Source organism: Crinia signifera, chromosome 5 (assembly GCF_055691185.1).
Source record: "Crinia signifera chromosome 5, ASM5569118v1, whole genome shotgun sequence".
In the NCBI taxonomy this organism is placed as follows: Eukaryota; Metazoa; Chordata; class Amphibia; order Anura; family Myobatrachidae; genus Crinia; species Crinia signifera.
The window spans coordinates 20,692,782-20,714,305 of record NC_139221.1 but is presented as its reverse complement, the minus strand read 5'-3'; the positions used below and the strand labels follow the sequence as shown (position 1 = coordinate 20,714,305).

Below are 21,524 nucleotides of genomic sequence, written 5' to 3'. Positions count from 1 at the left end.
GACACAGGCCCTATGTATCACATGATCACTAGCAGTGACAGTATTCGGGATTAACGCCTTAGCATAGAGAGGATTAACTGGAGGGGTAGATGCTTAATTAACAAGCATTAGATTAAACTCATGGCACTAATTAAAAGAAGGTCTCGTTATACGGCTTTCGCTTCTCACTTTTCTTGCCCTCCAGTTATTCGATTCCTCATTAACCTCATCCATTTCTCCGATCGCCAAAGCCGCCGAGGTATCTCCTTTGCAGGGTTGAATGTCTGGCAAATTGGCTCAAGTTTACAGTGCACGGAATGAAATGTAGGTCGCTGCGCTTTAACCCTTTGAGTGCCTTTGTCAAATTAGGTGTGAAAATTGACGAGCAAACTATTTTTATTCATCGTAATGACCTGTAACGTTTACCTTATATACAGATGGAGGCGCTCTCTTCATTTCCGCCAGCACGCCAGAGGCTCGTATCGCGACTGCGAAAGTGGCCGCGTGAGCATCTCCGATATACCTGCGATTAAACGGCGCGGGCTGGCGAACAGCGTGCCGGGAGCTGCTCAGAAGAGATCGGCACCATCTGTAGGAAATATACATTTTTTTAACACAACATTTTTTATATGAATTTATATAACAAATGTGAGAGACGCCGGCATTTTTAGTGGGACATTTTGGACATTTCTCACGAAGATGATGGCAATCAAAGGGTTAAATTGTTCATATTGAACATCCGGTTACAGGTGTAAAAATAGTAAAAAACAGGATTGCACCATACAAATAATACAAAGAGTGGAGGGCACCTTACGTGCCAGGAGGGTCAGTTAGAGATTAAAGGCTATGTACCCAACTAATAAATGATCCTTTATTGATATGGCGTCTCAAGGGGTCTGCAGTGCCTTACAGAGTGCAGGAACAGAAACACAATGAGCAAACCACAGAATAAAAAGATCTGCTGGTACAAAACATTGCAGGACATGGCCTGTAAGGTTTATAAGCACTGATGGATCAGCAGTCCTCATACCCAAATAAGCAGCAGGGTGGCAGAACCCAGGGCTTGGTGTCCCTGTAGACAGCGGAGGAGGAGAAGATGCAATAAGTGAGGGAGAGAGGGCCCTGCTCGTGAGAGTTTACATTCTTATGCAACTGGCTGTCTGCAGACAAAACGGGACATTTACTAAAGCTTCTGATAATGTAAAAAGGTGCTGTTGCCCTTAGCAACAACCAGATTCTGTCTATCATTTTCTAGGATGGATAATCATTTTTAAAAGTTTTAGTAAGTTGCTTTAAAGTTTTACATGTAGAGTGGGGTCTATTCGTTACCACTTAGGGGGGTATTCAATCTGAAATTCTGACTGTTGGAACGTCCCGACACTCCCAGGCAGTTTTTTAATTTCTCTTGACCGCAACTTGACAGTCTGAACTCAATGTTCCAACTGTCGAGTGTCAGAAAGTCAAAGGATTGGCGAAATGGTCGCCGGATTGCCGAAAAAAGGCCGTGGATGTGACAATCCGCGGCTGTTTCCGACAACACAGATCTGGCTTGTTTTAAAGTCGGATCGGTTTTGTCGGAAATGGTCTTCAGTGCTGTCGGGAACAGCAGCATTGAATAGGTGAGGACCGCTATATCCGCCAACAGAAATAGTGGCCGGGATCGATACCCCTTCATTTATACAAGGATTTGAAAATTAACATTGATTTGTACAAAATTAAGTCTCAGTGCCAGTCATGATAAAAGGAAAGTAATTAATATCCTGGGAATTGCCAACTTCAGCAACGATTGGAATACTGGCGGTAGTACTGTGGTTAGGGTTCGGCACTAGGATAAGGGGTGAGAGGGACAGTTAGGGGTAGGATGCTTTGGGTTAAGGTTAAAATACTTACCGGGAATCCCGGGGATTGTGAATGTAGGGATCCCGCTGTTGGAATTCCGCCGGCCAGGATTATAATGACATCTCCGCAGTAGATATCACAGTTAAAATACAAACTATTAGCCTGACACTCGTGTGTGACACTAACAGAGAGCAGTCAATAGGAAAAGGATGAGATTTCTTATTTACGTCTGGAGGAAATGGTGAGTAACTAGTGGAAGCATCTTTTCCTGTTAACCAGACACTTGAGAGGAATGCTCGGGAAGTGCTGAGTAAAGACCACAGGTAGTATTGTTATTATTGTTATTTTCATTTTTAAAGGAAAATAAAAGGTAAAAAAAAAAAGTAACAATAATTTTTATATAAATTAACTGTAGGTACTTGTGTATAAGCAGGGCACACACTAAGCTATTTGCTTAGTGGGCTATTCTGCGTAGTGAAATCGCATCGCATGCCATTTTTAGTGCACCCCTGCCCGCGGATCGCATCGCATGCCATTTGCAGTGCGATGCGATTTTTCATTGTATAAGCGGGATTGGTACGAAATCCCGGAGGTCAAAATCCAGATGCCGGAATCCCGTCAAGGGGGGGGGGGGCGTGGATCGCTCCCCCCCCTTGCGGGCTCGCTGCGTACGCCATGCAGCGGGCCCGGTGCCTCGCTACACTCGGCACACTAATTTATTCTCCCTCTATGGGTGTCGTGGACCAGGATTTCGGCGGTCGGGACTTTGACTGCTGGGATTTCAACTGCATCCCGTATAAGCACCCATGCGATGAGATGTGATGGTACTTCACTTTAAAATCACCCATGCACACCCCCACTATCCACGTCACCCCGAAGAGTGGACGCGGTTACGCGTCCTCCCGCCCTTTTCATACCCCCACTATCCACGTAGGCGTAGAGTTGATGTTATAAAGTGTGGCGAGCGCAGCAAGCCACCGAGCCTGAAGCATGGCGAGCACAGCACGCCCCGTGAGGGGACACGGATTGCTTTACATTTATTCAGCGTCCACTCGCCACACTTTAAAAAAATCAACTCCACGCCAAAGTGGATAGTGGGGGTATGAAAAGGTCGGGAGGACGAGTAACTGCACCCGCTCGCGGGGCTCACTGCTCTTCAGGGTTATGTGGATAGCAGGGGTGTGCATGGGTGCTTTTAAAAATTAAGTGCCATCACATCTCATCACATGGGTGCTTATACAATGAAAAATCGCATTGCACCGCAAATGGCATGTCACTGTGTGACGTCACAGAGTGCTGCCTATCCAGTCACTAGAACCAGTGACATCACTGAGAATGCAGCCTATCCAGTTACTAGGTATCAGTGACATCACTGAGAATACAAACTATTCACTAAGGGCCAGTGATGTCACTGAGAATGCAGCCTATCCAGTTATTAGAAACCAGTGACATCACTGCCTCTCTTTATACAGATGTGTTCTCATTGTAGCCATCCTAGACGCACCTAGTTCGTGCATTTAGAAGTTTTAACCCGATAATGTGTCTTAGTCACATTGCTATATGAATAAGATGTACAAGCAGACTTTTATAATTAAAATAATATACTACGCCTGTATATTCTCTTTGTGCCACGACTCATTAACTACGGAGGTTAGAGGAGGACGCGGTTGCACCTATATATGAAATGTACCTCACTTGTGAGAGCCCTAAAACCATTTCAATATACACGTCTTTGAGGAAAATCATTCCAAATGATGAAATAGGTTGGGTACGAAAGGCTGTCGCTTAGAATACCGGCAGTCACATGGCCAACAGTGGCATTCCGATGCATGATGGGTAAGTATATTAACCTTAACCCCTCCCTACCCGCAATCTAACCCTAACCCAGGGACGGCTCAACCATAGATTTTACAAGGAAGATTCCCAGCAGGCCCTTTTTTTAAGATGTGGCCCAGCCCAGAGTAGCGCACCCCACACACAGCCTTTGCCGGGTCACAGAGCAGAGCACCCAACACTGCAAATACTGTTGTAAGGCGGGCGCCAATCTATATCCATCTGTTACAGGGACAGGAGTGGGTGCTATCTGCTGATGTCAATTGCTGGATGTTTCTGGGCTCCACTGGGGGGGAGAGGGGGGATATTTGTGATATTCGGGGGATTTTGAGGAGTTTATCTGCTTGATGGAGATTTGGGGTCTGTGGTCAGTCTCAGTGGGGGAGGGGGGTTATGTGATTTATTAATCCCACCTACTTTGGTGTTGGTTTCGCCCATGTGAGGCAACTTCTAAAGGTGCCCATACATAGTACAATTATTGTATTAACAATTGTACCGTGTATGGGCACCTTAAGAATTTTCCAGGGCCACTTTTTGTTCCCAATCCGACCATGTCCTAACCCCTCCCGAAGCCTCTTCTTGTGAACTGTACACGTTTATTAAGAACACTAAAAGGTGCATACGGTTCTCGCGATTTTCCCTGGGTTGGATGAATTTCCGTAGCAGGACACTATGGAAAGTTGTCCACCCTGCTGCTGCTGAGCGGCCACCGCCAGCAAGGATACGAGAGAAAGCCGCTCAAACGAGTAAACTGAGCCGCTCACAGCTCAAAGTTGCCCAGTGTGTATGGGGCTTAAACGTACGGAACTGCAGGCTGTCCAATCAACATTTCAAGACGCTTGACGCTCTTTATGTCTTTAAGTTCTCCAGGGTATTTAGCTCCACCGAACGGTCTGCTAATCATCTGACATTCAGTAGGGGTCAGCGCCGAGCGACTAGTTGAGGGATGTTAAAAAACATTTACTGTGCCTTTAATGCGGTATCCAGTACTAAAACGGCCGATGTTCTATAAAGCAAAGATTGTTCAGAGAGACCAACAATTCCGTCTGGTGTGTGCTCCAGGCTCCGGAAACGCATACTATATCATCTATAAGGCAACGTCTGGTAACGCAGCATCAGCCTGACCATCCCCTCTCTTCCCAGCTTCCCCACTCACTCAACACTACCCATTCCCCAGAGGACGCTGCTCTGATTTGTATTAAAGAGCACATGTAACATAACCCAGGGTAACTAATACTTATACCATATATATTTTTGGCTTGGGCTGTCTAGATAGTACCCATATATTGGAAACGGTATATATACATTATTAGGGCTAAATGTGATTGCGATGTGTAGTTTGGTTGGCAAGCAGCTGCAAAGTCAGCCGAACAAAAGTCAGCGACAGCTTCAGTACAAAGAAATCCCAACTTCAGTTCACTTAAAGTTCTATGGGCTAAAGATTAGGGTGAAATAGCCAACAGCAGCTGCCCCGCGCACAGGGAAACATTCTGGACGGGACGGGACTGGTGGTCTGAGGACAGATGGACGTCATCCAGGCCTGGCTCAGACTAATGACCAGCAGCCCTGACACAGCCTGACATGTGTGATACATTTGCACAAGGTACAAAATGTATAAATTAAAAAAGCCCCCCCCTGCAAGTGCCACGGCACCCAGTTCTGCTCTAGTTTTTCCCAGCTGGGGCAATACGGATGGTGTAATGGTTAGCATTACTGCCTCACAGCGCTGAGGTCATGGGTTCCATTCCCACCATGCCATAACTGTGTGGAGTTTGTATATTCTCCCCGTACTTGCGTGTGTTTCCTCCGGGTACCTCGGTTTCCTCCCACAATCCAAAAATATACTTGTAGGTTAATTGGCTCCCAACAAAATTAACCCTAGAATGTCTGTGTGAGCGTGTACATGTGGTAGGGAATATAGATTGTAACCTCCACTGGGGCAGGGACTGATGTGAATGTTCAAATATTCTCTGTAAAGCGCTGCGGAATATATGTGCGCTATATAAATGCTAATAAATAATAATAATAATTATAAGTGCACTTAATTATAGAGTGACTATTAATACGCAGCTTCAGAACATTTGCATAACTGGGTGTGGTTTAACCATTGTACCCAATAAGAAAACAGTTACCATCATCCAAGTCAGGTACACACTTGCGAGGTGTGTACCCAGCCAACGGGCGGAATCCCACTCACACCGGACACTATATATTGCACAATTGTGCAATATACCATATTCCAATACATACCGTACATCATCGTACGGGTCCTGCTGCACACCCAACGGGATGACCCAGCAAACGACCCGCGGGAGGGTGCAGTAATGAATACACACTAGATGACTAGCTTGATACATTGGCCAATGCTCCGGATCGGACGATATTTTGCCTAGAATGGATCCAGCTTTACACCAAGGATTTAGAACAGGCATGTCTAACGTTGGCCCTCCAGATGTTGTGAAACTACACATCCCAGCATGCTTTGCAATAGTTTTAGCATTCTCTAATAGCAAAACTGTGGCAAAGCATGCTGGGATGTGTAGTTTCACAACATATGGAGGGCCAACGTTGGACATGCCTGATTTAGAACCTTCGGCCCTGTGTGTCGAAATCGTCCGAGTGATACTAGTGTAAAATCAGGATGTGATTGGTAGAACCAGCCAGTCCCTAGCTGTAATTGGTTCCCCTTGTTCCCCCTTAATTGTAATTAACAAATGTGTCCGTTATATATTTACAAACTGTGGGGAAAATGTTTGAAGCTTGGAGAAGCGGTATCTATCCTCAAAGATAATGCTCAGCCAATCAGCTACAATATGTAAATTGACAGTTAGCAGCTGATTGGCTGGAGCGTTATCACCTTGCACAAGCATCCCCTTTATAGGGGGATAGCACTTCTCCAAGCTTCATAAATTTACTCCTGAAAGCCGTCCCTGGATAGGGAGCTGGAGACGAGGGGGTAGGGTGGGGTGGGGTGGTGGCTTTAAAAATGCCATGGCATAGACAGCACACACATTTACATACACAGACCGCTCCATACATATAACCTTGCTATACTACGCGTGCGCTGTGTGTGTGGGAACAGAGTGACCTTACAGGGAACCACATGCCCAATATCTTTATTAGCAGGAAACTGATTTTCCGCCATAAGTATAACCAGTTGTATGATGAAGCAGAATCCACCGTGTAATATAACTTCCTATGTATTTATCATCACTGGGCTGTTACAGGGGAGCGAGGGTGTGTTTAGGAAACAGACTATTGCACATTCCAAAAACACACATTAACACTTCCCAGCCCACATCACAGGACAGAGGCCACCAGAGATTGTCCTCCCGAAAGAGAAGAGGGCGCAAGGCGTTGACGGGCAGATGTATTAGAGAGAGATAAATGCGAGGGTGATGAAGAGTGATCAAGGTCCAGCCATTCAGTTCCTGTCCTGTTATAGGCAGTGTTTAAAAATGTCAGTTAGGAGCTGATTGGTCAATTATCCCTCTTTATCACCCTCGCGTTTATCTATTTTTAAGGTCGACATGGGTCTAGGTCGACATGGGTAAGGTCAACAGTCAAAAGGTCAATATGGGGTTTTTCACTGTTTTTTGAGCCGACATGTGCCGACAGGCGGTATTTTATTCTGTACCATCGACTAGGGCAGGGGTCTTCAACCTTTAAGACAGTGTGGGCCACACTAAAAAATTCAATGAAGCCTGAGGGCCACTAAGCTCTACTGTGGAATTTAGCACAGCACTTCATAGATAGGCATCACAGCCCCCATAAAGCACAGCCCTTTATAGATAGACAGCCGCATAGATAGTTGGCACAGCTGCCCATACACATACACACACCCTCCCCAGTAGTCCGCACCAGGGCTTTTTCCAGTGCGAACAGAAAAAAATGTGGGCCCCACTACAATACATAATTTAATATTGATGAAATTGCGTGCCCCGTAACAAGGGGTGTGGCCTAATTATAAGGAGTGTGAACTAGCAGGAATACAATTACCTGACACCTCACTTTTGCAACCTGAATGACCAGACATTGGTTACCGCAAGAATGGTTGTTGTCCTTCCACGCTTAAGTTGGCTGGCTGAAGGCCGCACAGTGACATATAAACATGAAGGCCCATTACACATTATGCCACACACCGTGATGCCCATTGCACATTGTGCCACACAGCGTAATGTCCATTACATATTATGCCACACACTGCAATTCCCATTACACATAATGCCACACCATAATGCCTATTACACATTATGCCACACACCATGATGCCCATTACACATTATGCCACACACCGTGATACCCATTACACATTAATCCACACAACATAATGCCCATTACACATTAATCCACACAACATGATGCCCATTGCACATTATGCCTCACACCATGATGCCCATTGCACATTATGCCTCACACCATGATGCCCATTGCACTATAATGCCCCCAATGCTCCTGCTTATACATATGATGCCCCCAGCAGTGCTTCTAAATGCCACTAGTAGTGTCCATAATAAAATACCACCAGTAGTGTCCCTCACAAAATGCCCCAGTACTGTCCCCCCATAGTCAGCACAGCATTGCCCAGCCTGCCAGCCCTCCCATAGTCAGCACCACACAGCCAGATAGCCCCCCCTCATAGTCAGCACCACATTGCAGCTGCCAGCCCCCTCCCCATAGTCAGCACCACATTGCACTGCCAGCCCGCCCCCTCCCCCCATAGACAGCACCGCATTGCAGACAGCCCCCCTCCCCTTGAGAACCTGAATGTGCTGCACTGTACGGCAGATGCAGGAGAGCTCCGTCAGAGGGCTGGCTGTGGCTGTCACTCCCGCTTAACAAAGTGAAAGGAGAGAGGCGGGCCAGGTACACGGCGTCCATAAATATACAATGCGCATGTGCGCGCACGGTCCCCTTCAGCCAGTGCAAATCTAACTTTCGCCGTGTCCCACAGCAATGTGGACTAATGTGGAAGGATTTTTCTTTTACAGGGTTGGCAGCAGGGGGCGGGCCACTCACTTCAAGTCAGTGGGCCACTCGTGGCCCGCGGGCCATGGGTTGAAGACCCCTGGACTAGGGCGTGGTGGGAGAATGAAATAGTGTGCCGAGCGCATCGAGGCAACGTGCCCGAAGCATGGTGAGCGCAGTCAGTGATGCGAGGGGATGCAGTGCACTTGAAACTGTGTCCATGTCGACAGTGTTGACATTCAGGTCAATAAACAGTAAAAAAAACCATGTCGACCTTTTTGACTGTCGAACTTGCCCATGTTGACCTAATGTCCTGTCGACCTTGACCCTTGTTGACCCAATGCTTGTCGACCTAGTTGTTGTAGACCAAATGATCCACGTCCCCTGGCAGGCACACGGCAGCCAATGTCACTATCTGGGCACACACCTATTTTCACATTGCCACCACTACACTATTCCCGGTACACCAGACAAGCCGGCGTAACATAACACACGTATGACTCTGTGGCGGAGCGCCTGAACCAGCGAGGACAAAAACTACACTTTTTAGTTCATTATGTAAAAGTGTTAAAAAAAAACGGGTATGGGTCATTGTGCCGACACAATTTAAATCGACATGCCTTGGGTCAACCACTGAAGGTTGACAAGCCTTAGGTCGACACATGAAAAGGTCAACATGGGCAAGGTGGCAACACAAGCATTAGGTCGACAATCAAAAGGCTGACATTAGTGCTTCACTTTTTTTATGAGTCGACATGTGCCGACAGGCGGTATTTCATGCCATCCGCTACAGCAGGCATTCCCAACCACGGTCCTCAAGGCACACCAGAAGTGCAGGTCTTGTAGATATCCAGGCTTGAGCACAGGTGACTTAATTACTACCTGAGGGATTCTGATTAAACCATCTGTGCTGAAGCCTGGATATCAGTAAAACCTGCACTGTTGGTGTGCCTTGAGGACCGTGGTTGGGAAAGCCTGCGCTACAGCATGGTAGGAGATATAATAGTGTGCCGAGGGCAACGTGGCACCGTGCCCGAAGCATGGCAAATGCAGCGAGCCATGCGAGGGGACACGGTACACTTATGTCGACATTCGGGACAAAAAAAAAAAAAACATGAAAATCTTAAGTTGGCATTTTGACTGGCATCCTTCCCTTTGTCAACCTTCAGACCCTGTCGACCTTACCCTTGTCAACCTTTAGTGGTCGACACAATGCATGTTGACCTAAAGTTGGTCGATCCAATGACCAATACCCAGGGAATTTGGGTCCCCTCCCGGCCCCCCCAGAAAGAAGGGCAAGCCTCCCGGAATGTGGCCAGTCTCCCACGACCTTCCCTTTAGCAAGGGGGTCCGTGGGAGCAAATTATACGAATAGCGTCTTTGTAGCCCTGCCCCATTCCCCCACCGCTGTGCAATGCCTGAAATACCGGCATTGCACGGCGGGGGTGGGGCCACAGGGTTATGATCATGCTGACCACACCCCATCAGCAGCCCCTCCCCCTTTGCCTCACTGAACTGGCTGCCCTCTCCCGAAGGGGGCAGCCAGAAAGAAGGCAACTCTGCCCATACGCAAACTAGAACCAGGAAAAGGCTCATACAGATGCTGAGGCCAGATGCCAGACACAGAACACACACACACACACAGTAACCTTCGCCATTTACCGTCCTTGCATTCCTTGTTCCCTGTTCTCAGACCTTGTAAATGAGGAGTCCGGGACACCATTGAAGGCCCCCAATATCATGAGCCTAAACATTATTTACGCAACCAACGTAAAGTCAAAAACACATATAAAAAAAAAAAAAAATGGAGACCAAGGTTTTATAAAGGATATCGCTAAAAAGTCCAATGTCCTTTATCTGCTAAAAAATACCAGATGTATTGTACAGAAGCCGACGTTTAATTTTTCCAAAGTTATGTTCTGAGATGTACACCCCCCTTCAGAACTTAAGCTCTGACGAGCAGGACTCTCCCTCTTTTTCTTGTTTTACTTAGGGGAGGTATTCAATTAGGTTTGTTTTTTTCCCCCAAGGCAACAAAATCTGCACTTTTATAGCACGTCTGGTCTGCATATCAGTGCTGAAATACAGACCACACTGTGCAGCGAAAGGGGGGGGACTGGCCAGTGACGGGTGTGCAGTAGGAGGCATCTGCGCAATGGCAGCCTCCCCTGCCCAGGTTCCGACGGCTTCTTACCCTGGTTTAACCCGCTAAAAACCCTGCTTGATTCCCGAATTAGAATCCCAGGTCACTAGACCCGGGATTTTTGCCTGGTCACCACTTACACTGACAAAAATCCAGGCTTGGTGCAGGTTAATGTACAAAAACCCAGGATTTTTAAGTCAGTGGAAAAGTGGTAGACGAGAGCATTACTTCTATTCCATGGATACTTAGAGGAGAAATATTTGTATTCCCTATTTTATTTGGTCTTTGACAGGCAAATAATTTGATTGGAAACATTGCGTGTTACCAATAACAAATGCACATTTATATTGTATTACCCAATGATGTATTTGGCAGTTGGTAATGGCTCTGTGGGGTATTGCACAATCCTCGTACAGTATAATTCCTAGGCAGAATCCTTCCTTCATCTCTCAGCCGGTGATATGATTCAGCATTCACACACAGACACAATAAGCTTCGCCCCCAGACATGCCCACCCTGCACCTCTTGTGGCCCCATCAATCATAGCGGTCCCACCAAAATCTGATAAGCTTTGGTGACAATATACAGATTTAGCGGCTGCATTACTTGCTACATCCAGCAGAAAAGGGTTAGAGAGGTCTCTCTCTCCAAATGGGGAGTGGTTTAGCAGGCACGGGCCCCTCCACAACCGGGCCCGGGTAGAAAATGTCCGTCCGTCCCTCGGCACAACTGTCCTCTACATATTATTTCCATAAAATAAGCATCAATGTTCACACTATGCTGTTTTGGCAGGGCCCCTCTAGCAGCGCCCTGTTAGAACAGCCTACTGCCTCCCCCCGCCGATACGGGGAAGCCCAGCCAGAACCCCTGTAGATACCTGACGCTTCCCAGTCAGTTACTTTAACACAGTCTGGCCCGCCCCCAATGATGGTGATGGCATCATTGCCCCCTTTGGTGACCTTGGCGAGCTGGACCCGCCCCCTTTGGTGATGTCAAAGCCCAGTCTCGCCCCCTTTGGTGATGTCGACTGGCCTGGTCCGACCCTTTCATTCTGCCCCCGCCCTGCCTAGTTCCTAGAAGGACCACTATATATTATATGCCCGAAACACTGTCATCTGTTGGCAGCAAGTCAAACTACATCTACTAGCTTTCGAAGCATTAGCGTCGGGCGGGCTTACTAGTTATATATATAACTACATTAACATAACTATTAATGGGTCATTGATGGCAAAAGCTTGTGCATGGAACTGTTTGATGCACAGCTTCCCGCCACTGATTTAATACGGATAATAATAAGAGAAATGGATAATGTGCGTCAGTCACTGTATGTAAGAGCGAGATCACAACTTGCCACCATCATAACAGAGTGAAGTTCTCCTTGACCTCTGTGGGAATGTGGAAGGTCAGGGAGAAACTATGAAGAAATCAGCAATCTCCTCACAGAAAGGGGAGTGCGAGGATACGTCAATTAGAATAACAAGCTGCTTTCACGTCAACCTTCTCACACTGAACTTGTTCTTCACTGAATATTGCCTCCAGCTCCCAAGTATTTGCTTTCTAAGTAGACTAGTGTACATAGGTAGGAGTGACTGCATACATTATTTAATGTAGGACTTTTCCTAGTTTCTATAGTTGGCAAAGCAGACGGAACACTCAGATTACAGCCTATGTTCCAAAACAGAAAACCGCCAACTGCAAGAGCACATGGAGAGATCCGGCCTTTGACGGACCGCACTATACGTGCGAACTAGTCTCCAGGGGCAGCTCAGCATCTCCGGAGATGTTGGGCAGGGTTGGGATCATTTGGTCTACAAGCATTGGGTCGACACCACTAGGTCGACAGTGGGGAAAGGTCGACATGGGCCAAGGTCAACATGGCTTTAGGTCGACAGGTCATTAGGTCAACATAGGCATTAGGTCGACAGTCAAAAGGTCAACATGGGGGTTTTCACTGTTTTTTTTACCTGAATGTCGACACAGTCGGCATGGACACAGTTTGAAGTGCACCACATCCCCTCGCAGCGCTCGCAATGTGTCGGGCATTATTTTATTCTCCCACCACGCCCTAGTGGATTGTAGGGCATGAAATACCGCACAGCTCCAAAATCAGTGAAAAACCCCATGTCAACCTTTTGGATGTCGACCTAAAGCCATGTCGACCTATTGGTGTCAACTCAATGCTTGTCGACCATCATGCTGTAGACTAAATGACCATATCCCATTTGACACAGCACTGAAATGATGTCACATGCGACTGTGGTCTCGCCATTGCCGTAGTTTAAGTTGTGTCAGGGGGCAGCAACGGACATTTTTATGGGAGTTGTCTGGACAACACAGGCGTGTCCGGACTGCTTGGGGGGGAGGGAGGGCCTTGACGGCTGCGTGACATCACATGCAGCTGCTGCGGCACACAACATGGCCTTTTTTGAGGGTACATCGCTGGGTGGCCCCCTGCCGCTGCGGGTTGTAGTTTAGAAAGTTCTCGCTAAACTACAACCAACTTTGAATCTGAAATACGAAAATGGGTCATTCACCAAACAGTAAAAAACAGGATATAATAGGACCGCCTGGCAATGACCACAACACAAAAATCCGCTAAAAGCCTGCTTTTGCCATGCGGTAAATGACCACCAGCAGCAGGATACCCCACTATGTGTTTTTACCTGAAAATGTTACATTTTTGTGAGCAAATAAGAGGGGTTCATTACTGGTCACTAGTCCACACTGGTCACTAGTCCACACTGGTCACTAGTCCACAGTTCCAGCTGCTTCCACACTGCGGTCTGCACCTCCTGCACACTTCCAAGTAAACAAATAGTCCCTCTATAACCCCCCATTATCAGGTTTGTGTATATTATATTATATATAATGCCACCTATATAACAGCAGTATGTAATTATTCACATTAGCACATCCCACACTTGAGCTTACAATCTAACTTCCCCGCCACCTAAACTAACACACTCATATGTTTATTCTGTAGAAACCAAATAACCTACCAGTATGATTTTGGGCTGTGGGATGAAATAGGAGCACCCGGAGGAAATTCAGACAAACAATGGGAGAACAAACTCCACACTTATAGAACCGTGTTTGAGCCTAACATATGACCCCAGAGCATTGACTCAACAGTCTTTACTACAGTACTTCCGTGCTGCCCTTCTTTGCTTACTCACAGGTCTACGGGAAATTCCAATCCGCATGTTGTGGTGATCTAGACTCTTCCTGGGCAACAACCAAAGGTCCTTGAACACTCCTCTGAATTCTCTCAGCCAATAACCATTTTCAAAATAATTGAAAGCCGCTACTCTCCCCGCCTCCCAGCAAATGACGCCGTAGCTCCCAGACGCATCAGCGTTTACCACTCACCTGTGGGTGTCTTTCAGCTCATAGTCACCCAGTATGTATGGGCCTATAGGGAGAGATCTGTTAACCGGCCCTGGGTATTGTTGAGAATGACTGTAGATTAAAGCAGCAAATTGGTTTTGTCTCTTCAATTCTGGCTACCGTCAATCCTCAGGCTCAGTCGCTGAAACGCAACGGTTCACCTATTACATAAACCGCAATGTTTCAAATGAACTAATATTCCCAATAGCCAGAATCAACTACTGTAGCCGGCCGTCCTCCTAATTTCTGCTGACAACACAACAATGAATCTCGCTGCCTAGGTGTCATCCTGTACACGTGTGAAACATTTCCATAGCGCGTGGATATCGCACACGGACTGCAAATGTATACTCTCATCTTCTGCGTTGTCTAACGTCTCCTTACCGGTCTTCCACCATTCAATATAATTGGAATTGGTTTGTGTGTTCTCCCTGTGTTTGTGTGGTGGGTTATGCTGCTTTCACATTGCACAACCTGCTCTGACCCGGTTTTTTAAACGTTTCTTTAACTGAGTCAAAGCAAGTTTAACCCCCTTCACATTGCATGTTGTAAACGGTATATCACTGGTTAATTACCGTTTTTGTACCTTTCACATTGAACCCGTTGTGAAAGGTACACGGTAATTAATCAGTAATATGCCATTCTTCCCCTGGTGCTTGCCAGCGCACACTGCGCACTCAAGCACACCAAGCAAAGCTACTCCAATGCTGGGCATTAGAGCTGCATTTCTCAGGGGGTGACCCGGAGGCGGCAGCCAAAGCAGCAGCCCCCCGCCGCCGTACCAACAGCCAGACCAGTACCTACCTCCCTCCCCTTCCCCGGGCAGAAGCCCCACTCACCCGCCTGCAGCAGCATCTTGCTGTGCGGCTGCTGCCTTCACCCCCTCCGCTCCGACCTGGAAGCTGTGGCCGCGCAGCTGGGATGATTTGTGGAGGCCTGTTAGGAGCGCTCCCGGAGCGGCCGCTGCTCGGGTCCCCCCAGCTCCCGGGCCACCCTCACCCACGCCTCTCTGATGGAGACTCCAGTGGGACCAGCCGCAGGCAGGGGGCGACGTGGGAACCGGCTGTTCGTCGCGGGGGAGCCTTTTCAGGCGGACTTCCACTCCGTGACCCCGGCCATCAACGCTGTCTTCCTGCTGTCTCCCCAGGTACCTAGAGAGGGTGTGGGAGATGCCGCTTTACCTGGGGAGGGTGTGGGAGATGCCGCGGTTCCAGGGGAAGGGGGGGAGCCCCATCTTGCAAGGTGCGAGGGGGGGCGCGAGTTTCCACTGGCCAGGTACCAGGGGAGGGTCCAAAATACCGGTTCAGACCCGTTCACACTGCAGAAATAACGGGTCTGAACCGTGTAGGACTCTGCTTTTTAAACGTTTTGAATTACCGGTTCTCTTGAACCGGTAATTTAAAACTGGCACTTTCACACTGCATCCATAACCGTTTTGAAATGGTTAAAAATCTGCAATTTAACATGTTATAGCTGCAGTGTGAAAGGGGTATCAATGGTCTTCTAAAATAAAAAAATGTCGGTACTTGTTTCCTAGAACGGCACCCATCGCATGCCATTATAATGGCATGCGATGCGACCGATGCCCGCGATTTTACATAGAAATGCATGGAAAAATGTAAATCGCGTCGGTCGCATCGCATGCGGCCAAAAAAAATCGCATGCGATGCGACCGACGCGATTACCGATTTTACATAGGGAACAATGTTAAATGGGCCAATTGACCCGATTTTACATAGGGAACAATGTTAAATGGCCCACAGACCCCAAATAGCCACCCTGAAGTGTGAAATGGCCCCCCCAATTGTTAACGCCACCCCACGATCAACGTCAACCCGAAGCGTGGCGAGCCCACAGACCCCAAATAGCCACCCTGAAGTGTGAAATGGCCCCCCCTAATTGTTAACGCCACCCCACGATCAACGTCAACCCGAAGCGTGGCGAGCGCAGCGGTACGCGTCCTCCGACCTTTTCATACCCCCACTATCCACGTCGGCGTGGAGTTGAGAATAGAAAGTGTGGCGAGCGCAGCGAGCCACCGAGCCCGAAGCGTGGCGAGCCCCGCGAGGGGACGCGGATACCTGTGAAGCCCGCGAGGGGACGCGGATACCTGTGAAGGTATCGCGTCCCCTCGCCACTATTCTCAACTCCACGCCGACGTGGATAGTGGGGGTATGAAATGGTCGGAGGACGCGTACCGCTGCGCTCGCCACGCTTCGGGTTGACGTTGATCGTGGGGTGGCGTTAACAATTAGGGGGGGCCATTTCACACTTCAGGGTGGCTATTTGGGGTCTGTGGGCCATTTAACATTGTTCCCTATGTAAAATCGCTGTAATCGCATCGGTCGCATCGCATGCGATTTTTTTTCCTTGCAATGCCTAAGATCAATATCATGGGCGCCGTTCTAGGAAACAAGTACCAAAATGTCCTTACAATGTATGTGTATCCATGTGGTAGGGAATATAGATTGCAAGCTCCATTGGGACAGGAACAGATATCCTCTCTGTAACGCGCTGTGTAATATGTGTGCGCAATATAAATAACATAATAATAATAATAAGCAGAAAGACAATGATTGGCAGAAGGCACCAGCGCTAGTCAGTGCTAGGAGTTCCCCGACAGCGCGCGTCTCCATGCATGCAAGCTTTCCTCCAAATTCCACCCTCTCAGCCTCTTCCAAGCTGTATAACCTGACTATCCACCCTCTGCAGCTCACTGACATTCACATCTATCCTCTTTATTCAAACAACTCTGTCTGACCCCTGAACCAACAAGCATTAGGTCTGTCAGACACTTGCTGATATAGGGCCTTATTCTAGTTCACTCTGACAAAGTACTTCTTAGATGGACAATACCATGTGCACTGCAGGTGGGGCAGATTTTACTTGTGCAGAGAGAATTAGCTTTGGGTGGGGTTTGTACTTCAAAGTGAGATCTGAATTGCAGTGTAAAAATAAAGCAGCCAGTATTTACCCTGCACAGAAACAAAATAACTCACCCAAATCTAACTCTCTCTGTACAAGTTACATCTGCCCCCCTGCAGTGCACATGGTTATGTCCATCTAAGAAGGATTTTGTCAGAAAGAGTGAACTAGGATAAGGCCCAGAGTGCTCACATTGCCAACAAAGGGCCTGATTCAGGTTCAATAGGACGAGGACGGATACGGACCCATTTTGGATTGTGCGGGTCTGTGCATTGGCGAATCTGTGGGAACGACTGCTTGCATGCATAAACCTTACCAGTCGTAGATCGGTCAGCAGACAACCGATACATCGGCCAAGTGTGTGCCCAGCATTACTGTGTGTCTGAATCACATACTGACGCCAAGCACCTGATCACACAGCGATCTGGCTGGGCCAATGAGAACTCTTTTAAAAGTACTGTTTAGCTTTAACATTAAACCCCCGGAAGCATAGAAACCCGATCTTACTGCTAAGGTCGCCCACCGTAGCTGCAGTTATACTGGTCCAGGACACTTTTGGATACTGGTCTATAGTTTTTATGCCTAGGTCAGTACTTGGCAAAATGTCATTGCACTTATAGATTTAGTTGACTGCCCAATGACCTCCAAAAAAGCGGGATGCGGTCGTATTGTCGACCCGACTTAGGTCGACAGTCATTAGGTTGACACCGTTGGGTCGACAGGCAACAAGGACGACAGGGTTCTAGGTCGACATGGGACAAGGTCGACATGGGACAAGGTCGACACTGTTTTTTGAGCCGACATGTGCCGACAGGCGGTATTTCATGCCCTACCATCCACTAGGGCGTGGTGGGAGAATAAAATAGTGCCCGAAGCATTGCGAGCGATGCAAGGGGCTGCGGTTGACTTCAAACTGTGTCAGTGTCGACTGTGTCAACATTCGTGTAAAAAAAAACAGTGAAAAAACCCACATCGACCTCGCAACCTAACCCTTGTCGACCTAAAACCATGTCGATCTTGTCCCATGTCGACCTTCACCCATATCGACCTAGAACCCTGTCAACCTTGCTGCCTGTTGACCCAAGTCGAGTCGACAATACAATCCACACCCAAAAAAGCAAATGTATACAACACTGAAGGACCAGAACCGATGCAATGGTCACCACTCTGGGACCTAAACGGTCTGTACAATAATACACAAAAATAACTCCCAATTAAGTTTATTAAAAGTCCATAAAAGCGTCAAACTGTTTCTCATTCGTTTTCATAGATTCTATACAATAGTTTGAGCCAAATCAAGTACAAAACACGTTTCGTCTCAGAGACTACATCAGGGGTGTAACTTGATTTGATACAAGATGTAAAACATTTCACCTAAATGCAAGAGGAATTGACGTCCAGTACGTGGAGAAATCAATAACTTCTAAAAAAAAAAAAAAAAAAAAAAATTGCTCCTTGTGAAGATATACTTAGGGGTCGATCCTATTAGTGCCAAAGGGTGCAAGGGTGTGGTTTAAATGCTAAAAGTGGCACCCAAATTAAGCCGATCTTGCACCCTTCGATGGGCCGAATTCATGGAGGTGCAAGCGAATTCAGTCTGCCGTAAAGTGCACCCAGTGCCATGATGATTTGCGAGTGCGAATTCTCCGCACCTAATAGGATTGACCCCGTAGTATGTAGTGTTCATTCTAGCACCCGCTATCTTTGAAAACCCATGCAGTTCCTCTTCCCTGCCTGGGGTGTTGCTGTCTGCTGTGGTGTTTCTAGCACAGGTCTGGTTTGTAGATCAGTGCTGATATACAGGCCACACTGTGCTTGAAGCACTACAGCAGACAGCGACACCGCAGGCAGGGAAGAGGAACTGCATGGGTTTTCAAATATGGCGGGTGCTAGAATGAACACTAGTATGTGAGAATTCAAATGTCCAAATATTCAATTGTAAGGCGTTACTTAATACCTTATAACACTCAAATCGATATATCTGCCAAGGTAGCGCGCACTAGACAACCTCCACAGGAGTATATATCACCGACCATTGGTCCAGCACGCACAGTGGGGCCCACCGCTGCCCCTGTCACACTTTGACTCCCCCTGCCTCTATATATCTCTATATAAAAATTCTTTAAACTACAACTTTTAAAAAATTCATACCTAAACTGTTCTCCAATGATGTGCACCTCTGCCATTTGCTCCATCTCCGTGGCCTTCTTCAGGAGCGTCATGCTGATCGCATCCATCCCTGCCGGCACAAATCAAAGCTGAATTAAAGACCCATTGATAAAATCCCAGCAACACACAGAAATCCCATCCCCAGCCGGTCACTCAGGGCTAGTGTCCCTGCAATACTCACTTAGCAACAGTTCCAGCAAGTGCAACAACAGACACAGTTACTACAGACTACTGCTTGGTGCATTCATTACTATAGTTTTAATAGTGTAATAATAATCCATAAAGAGAACAGGTTCCAACCGGTGCACAGACATACTACACTATTTATACACAGACACTCAGAAGGAGAAATCATGGGGTTTAATGTGACATCATGACCATTCTGGTGAGCAATTACATAATAAGCCTGATAAGGTAGCCGGAAGAATGCCACACTCACACCATTCACACAGATACTAACCTGCAGCTTATAGTAGGGGGCTCCCCCCTCTTCAGCCACAATTGCACCCTTGTTGGACCTTGGCATAAATCTCCAGGCCCCTTCCTTTAGGGCCCCCCACTGAGGCCGGCCCACAGGCACAGGAAAGGTGAGTATTAGGAACAGTGCAGAGAGAAGGGGGGGCAGTCTCTCTTTGCATGTGCTGCTGCTGTGCAAACAGGGCTGGCTACTGCTGTGAAGTGTGCTGTGATGTCAGCCTTGTAGTGCTGAACTTTGAGTTGTGTGATCTCGTGTGAAAGTTCCTCCAGTGTAAACAAGATCCCAAGGCATTCAGTGATCCTTCCAGGATCAGGGCTGTAATCCCATAGAGTCTTATAGCGAGTGGGAGCAGCATGGGCACAGGCAGCAGTTAGCAGGACATGCTGAGGATCCAACAGCAATGGCACAGATGGGCAGCCTGCCAGCCCCCAGTGCATGCAGCCAGCAGTGTGTGTGTGCCACGGAGAGGAAGAGACAGCAAGCAATGTGGATGGTCACTGAGTGCTGGGATCACATGTGTGCTGCACAGGATACACTGTAGCTGCTGCTGGGAGTTCATGAAACAGACAGACAGCTACATTGTTACTACACTGACTGTCAGTCCCTCCTCCCTGGGCTGCTGCTGCTGGGTTTGGACTCGGAGTGAGACAGGCAGATGAGGGGGGAGGGAGAGAGTTGGGAGTTTCACTACGGTGACTGAGAAGGTACAAGAGTAGCAAAAAAAAAAAAAAAAAACCCTGGAGTTTATTAACAGTTTTAGTTCCAGAGATTACACTCTGGCTGTAATATAGGATATCAGTGTTGCCAACTATTGTCAATATTTTATTTTGTTTTGTAAATATTTTCTTTTCTATTTTTAAAATGTAGTAAACAATTAGATACCTGTTAACACAATATTTGCCTACCTGACCCCCTCCATGAGGGAGAAAATGCTCTGTTCCTGGACTTCCCTGGTTATGTAGGATTGCCATCACCTGTGGGGAGCTAGGTAACGGACGGTGTCACCACAGGTGATGGCAATCATACATTACCAGGGAAGCTCAGGAGCAGAGCACTGTGTCCTCCTGTAAAGGGGCATGCTGGGAGGTATGGATAATGTATGATTGCCAGCACCTGTGGGGAGCTAGGTAACTGATAAGAAAGGTGTCACCACAGGTGATGGCAATCCTACATTACCAGGGAAGCCCAGGAGCAGAGCACTGTGTCCATCTAATGCAGCCCACACACGCGCCGATGCCGGCGGTGCGATGCTGTACGATGGGGTGCGCGCTCCCGCGGCACCTCATCGTACAGTACAAAAAGTATGTGCTGCACATACTTTTTGTACCTGCTTTTTCTAGCACAGCATCGCATCGCATGCACATCGTATGCACAAGGCATACGATGCGATGCTGTGTGTGCTAGTTAAGCCACAACGCACGCTGGAATCGATGCGTGTGTGGGCTGCATCAGAAATATTTTGTCAGAAAGAGTGAACTAGAATAAGGGCCTCAGTTCCTGCTGGATCCTGCACAAAAATAGCCCTGCATGTAGGAGTGGATTTGCTGGTTGATTATCACTCTCCATTTGTCTCCAATAGTGAAAGTTCTGCAATGGAAAGGGGCGAGTGGCTTTGCACAGTGGCACTTCTGAGTGATATGGTACCATCAAGAAGGTGTCAGCATTTTACTGACTTCCAATTTTTTTTTATAACTGACAGATCTCAACTAGAGTCACAGGTTGACCACTTTTTTTTTTTTTTTGGGGGGGGGGGGGGGGTTTCTACGCGCACAGGGGCGAATCAGGTGTTTGCTCACCACTTAT

General features: G+C 47.6%; 1 protein-coding gene across 1 annotated transcript in view; it reads right to left on the bottom strand.

Moving 5' to 3' along the window:
- Positions 1-20,351, bottom strand: part of DEPTOR (DEP domain containing MTOR interacting protein) — a 77,381-nt gene extending 57,030 nt beyond the window's left edge. The window contains exons 1-2 of the mRNA XM_083186745.1: positions 19,704-20,351; positions 19,226-19,313 (exon numbers count right to left, since the gene is read on the bottom strand). Of these exons, the coding sequence (XP_083042871.1) occupies positions 19,226-19,311 (86 nt within the window). The 5' untranslated portion in view covers positions 19,312-19,313; positions 19,704-20,351. The remainder of the gene's footprint in view (positions 1-19,225; positions 19,314-19,703) is intronic.
- Positions 20,352-21,524: the final 1,173 nt, after the last annotated feature.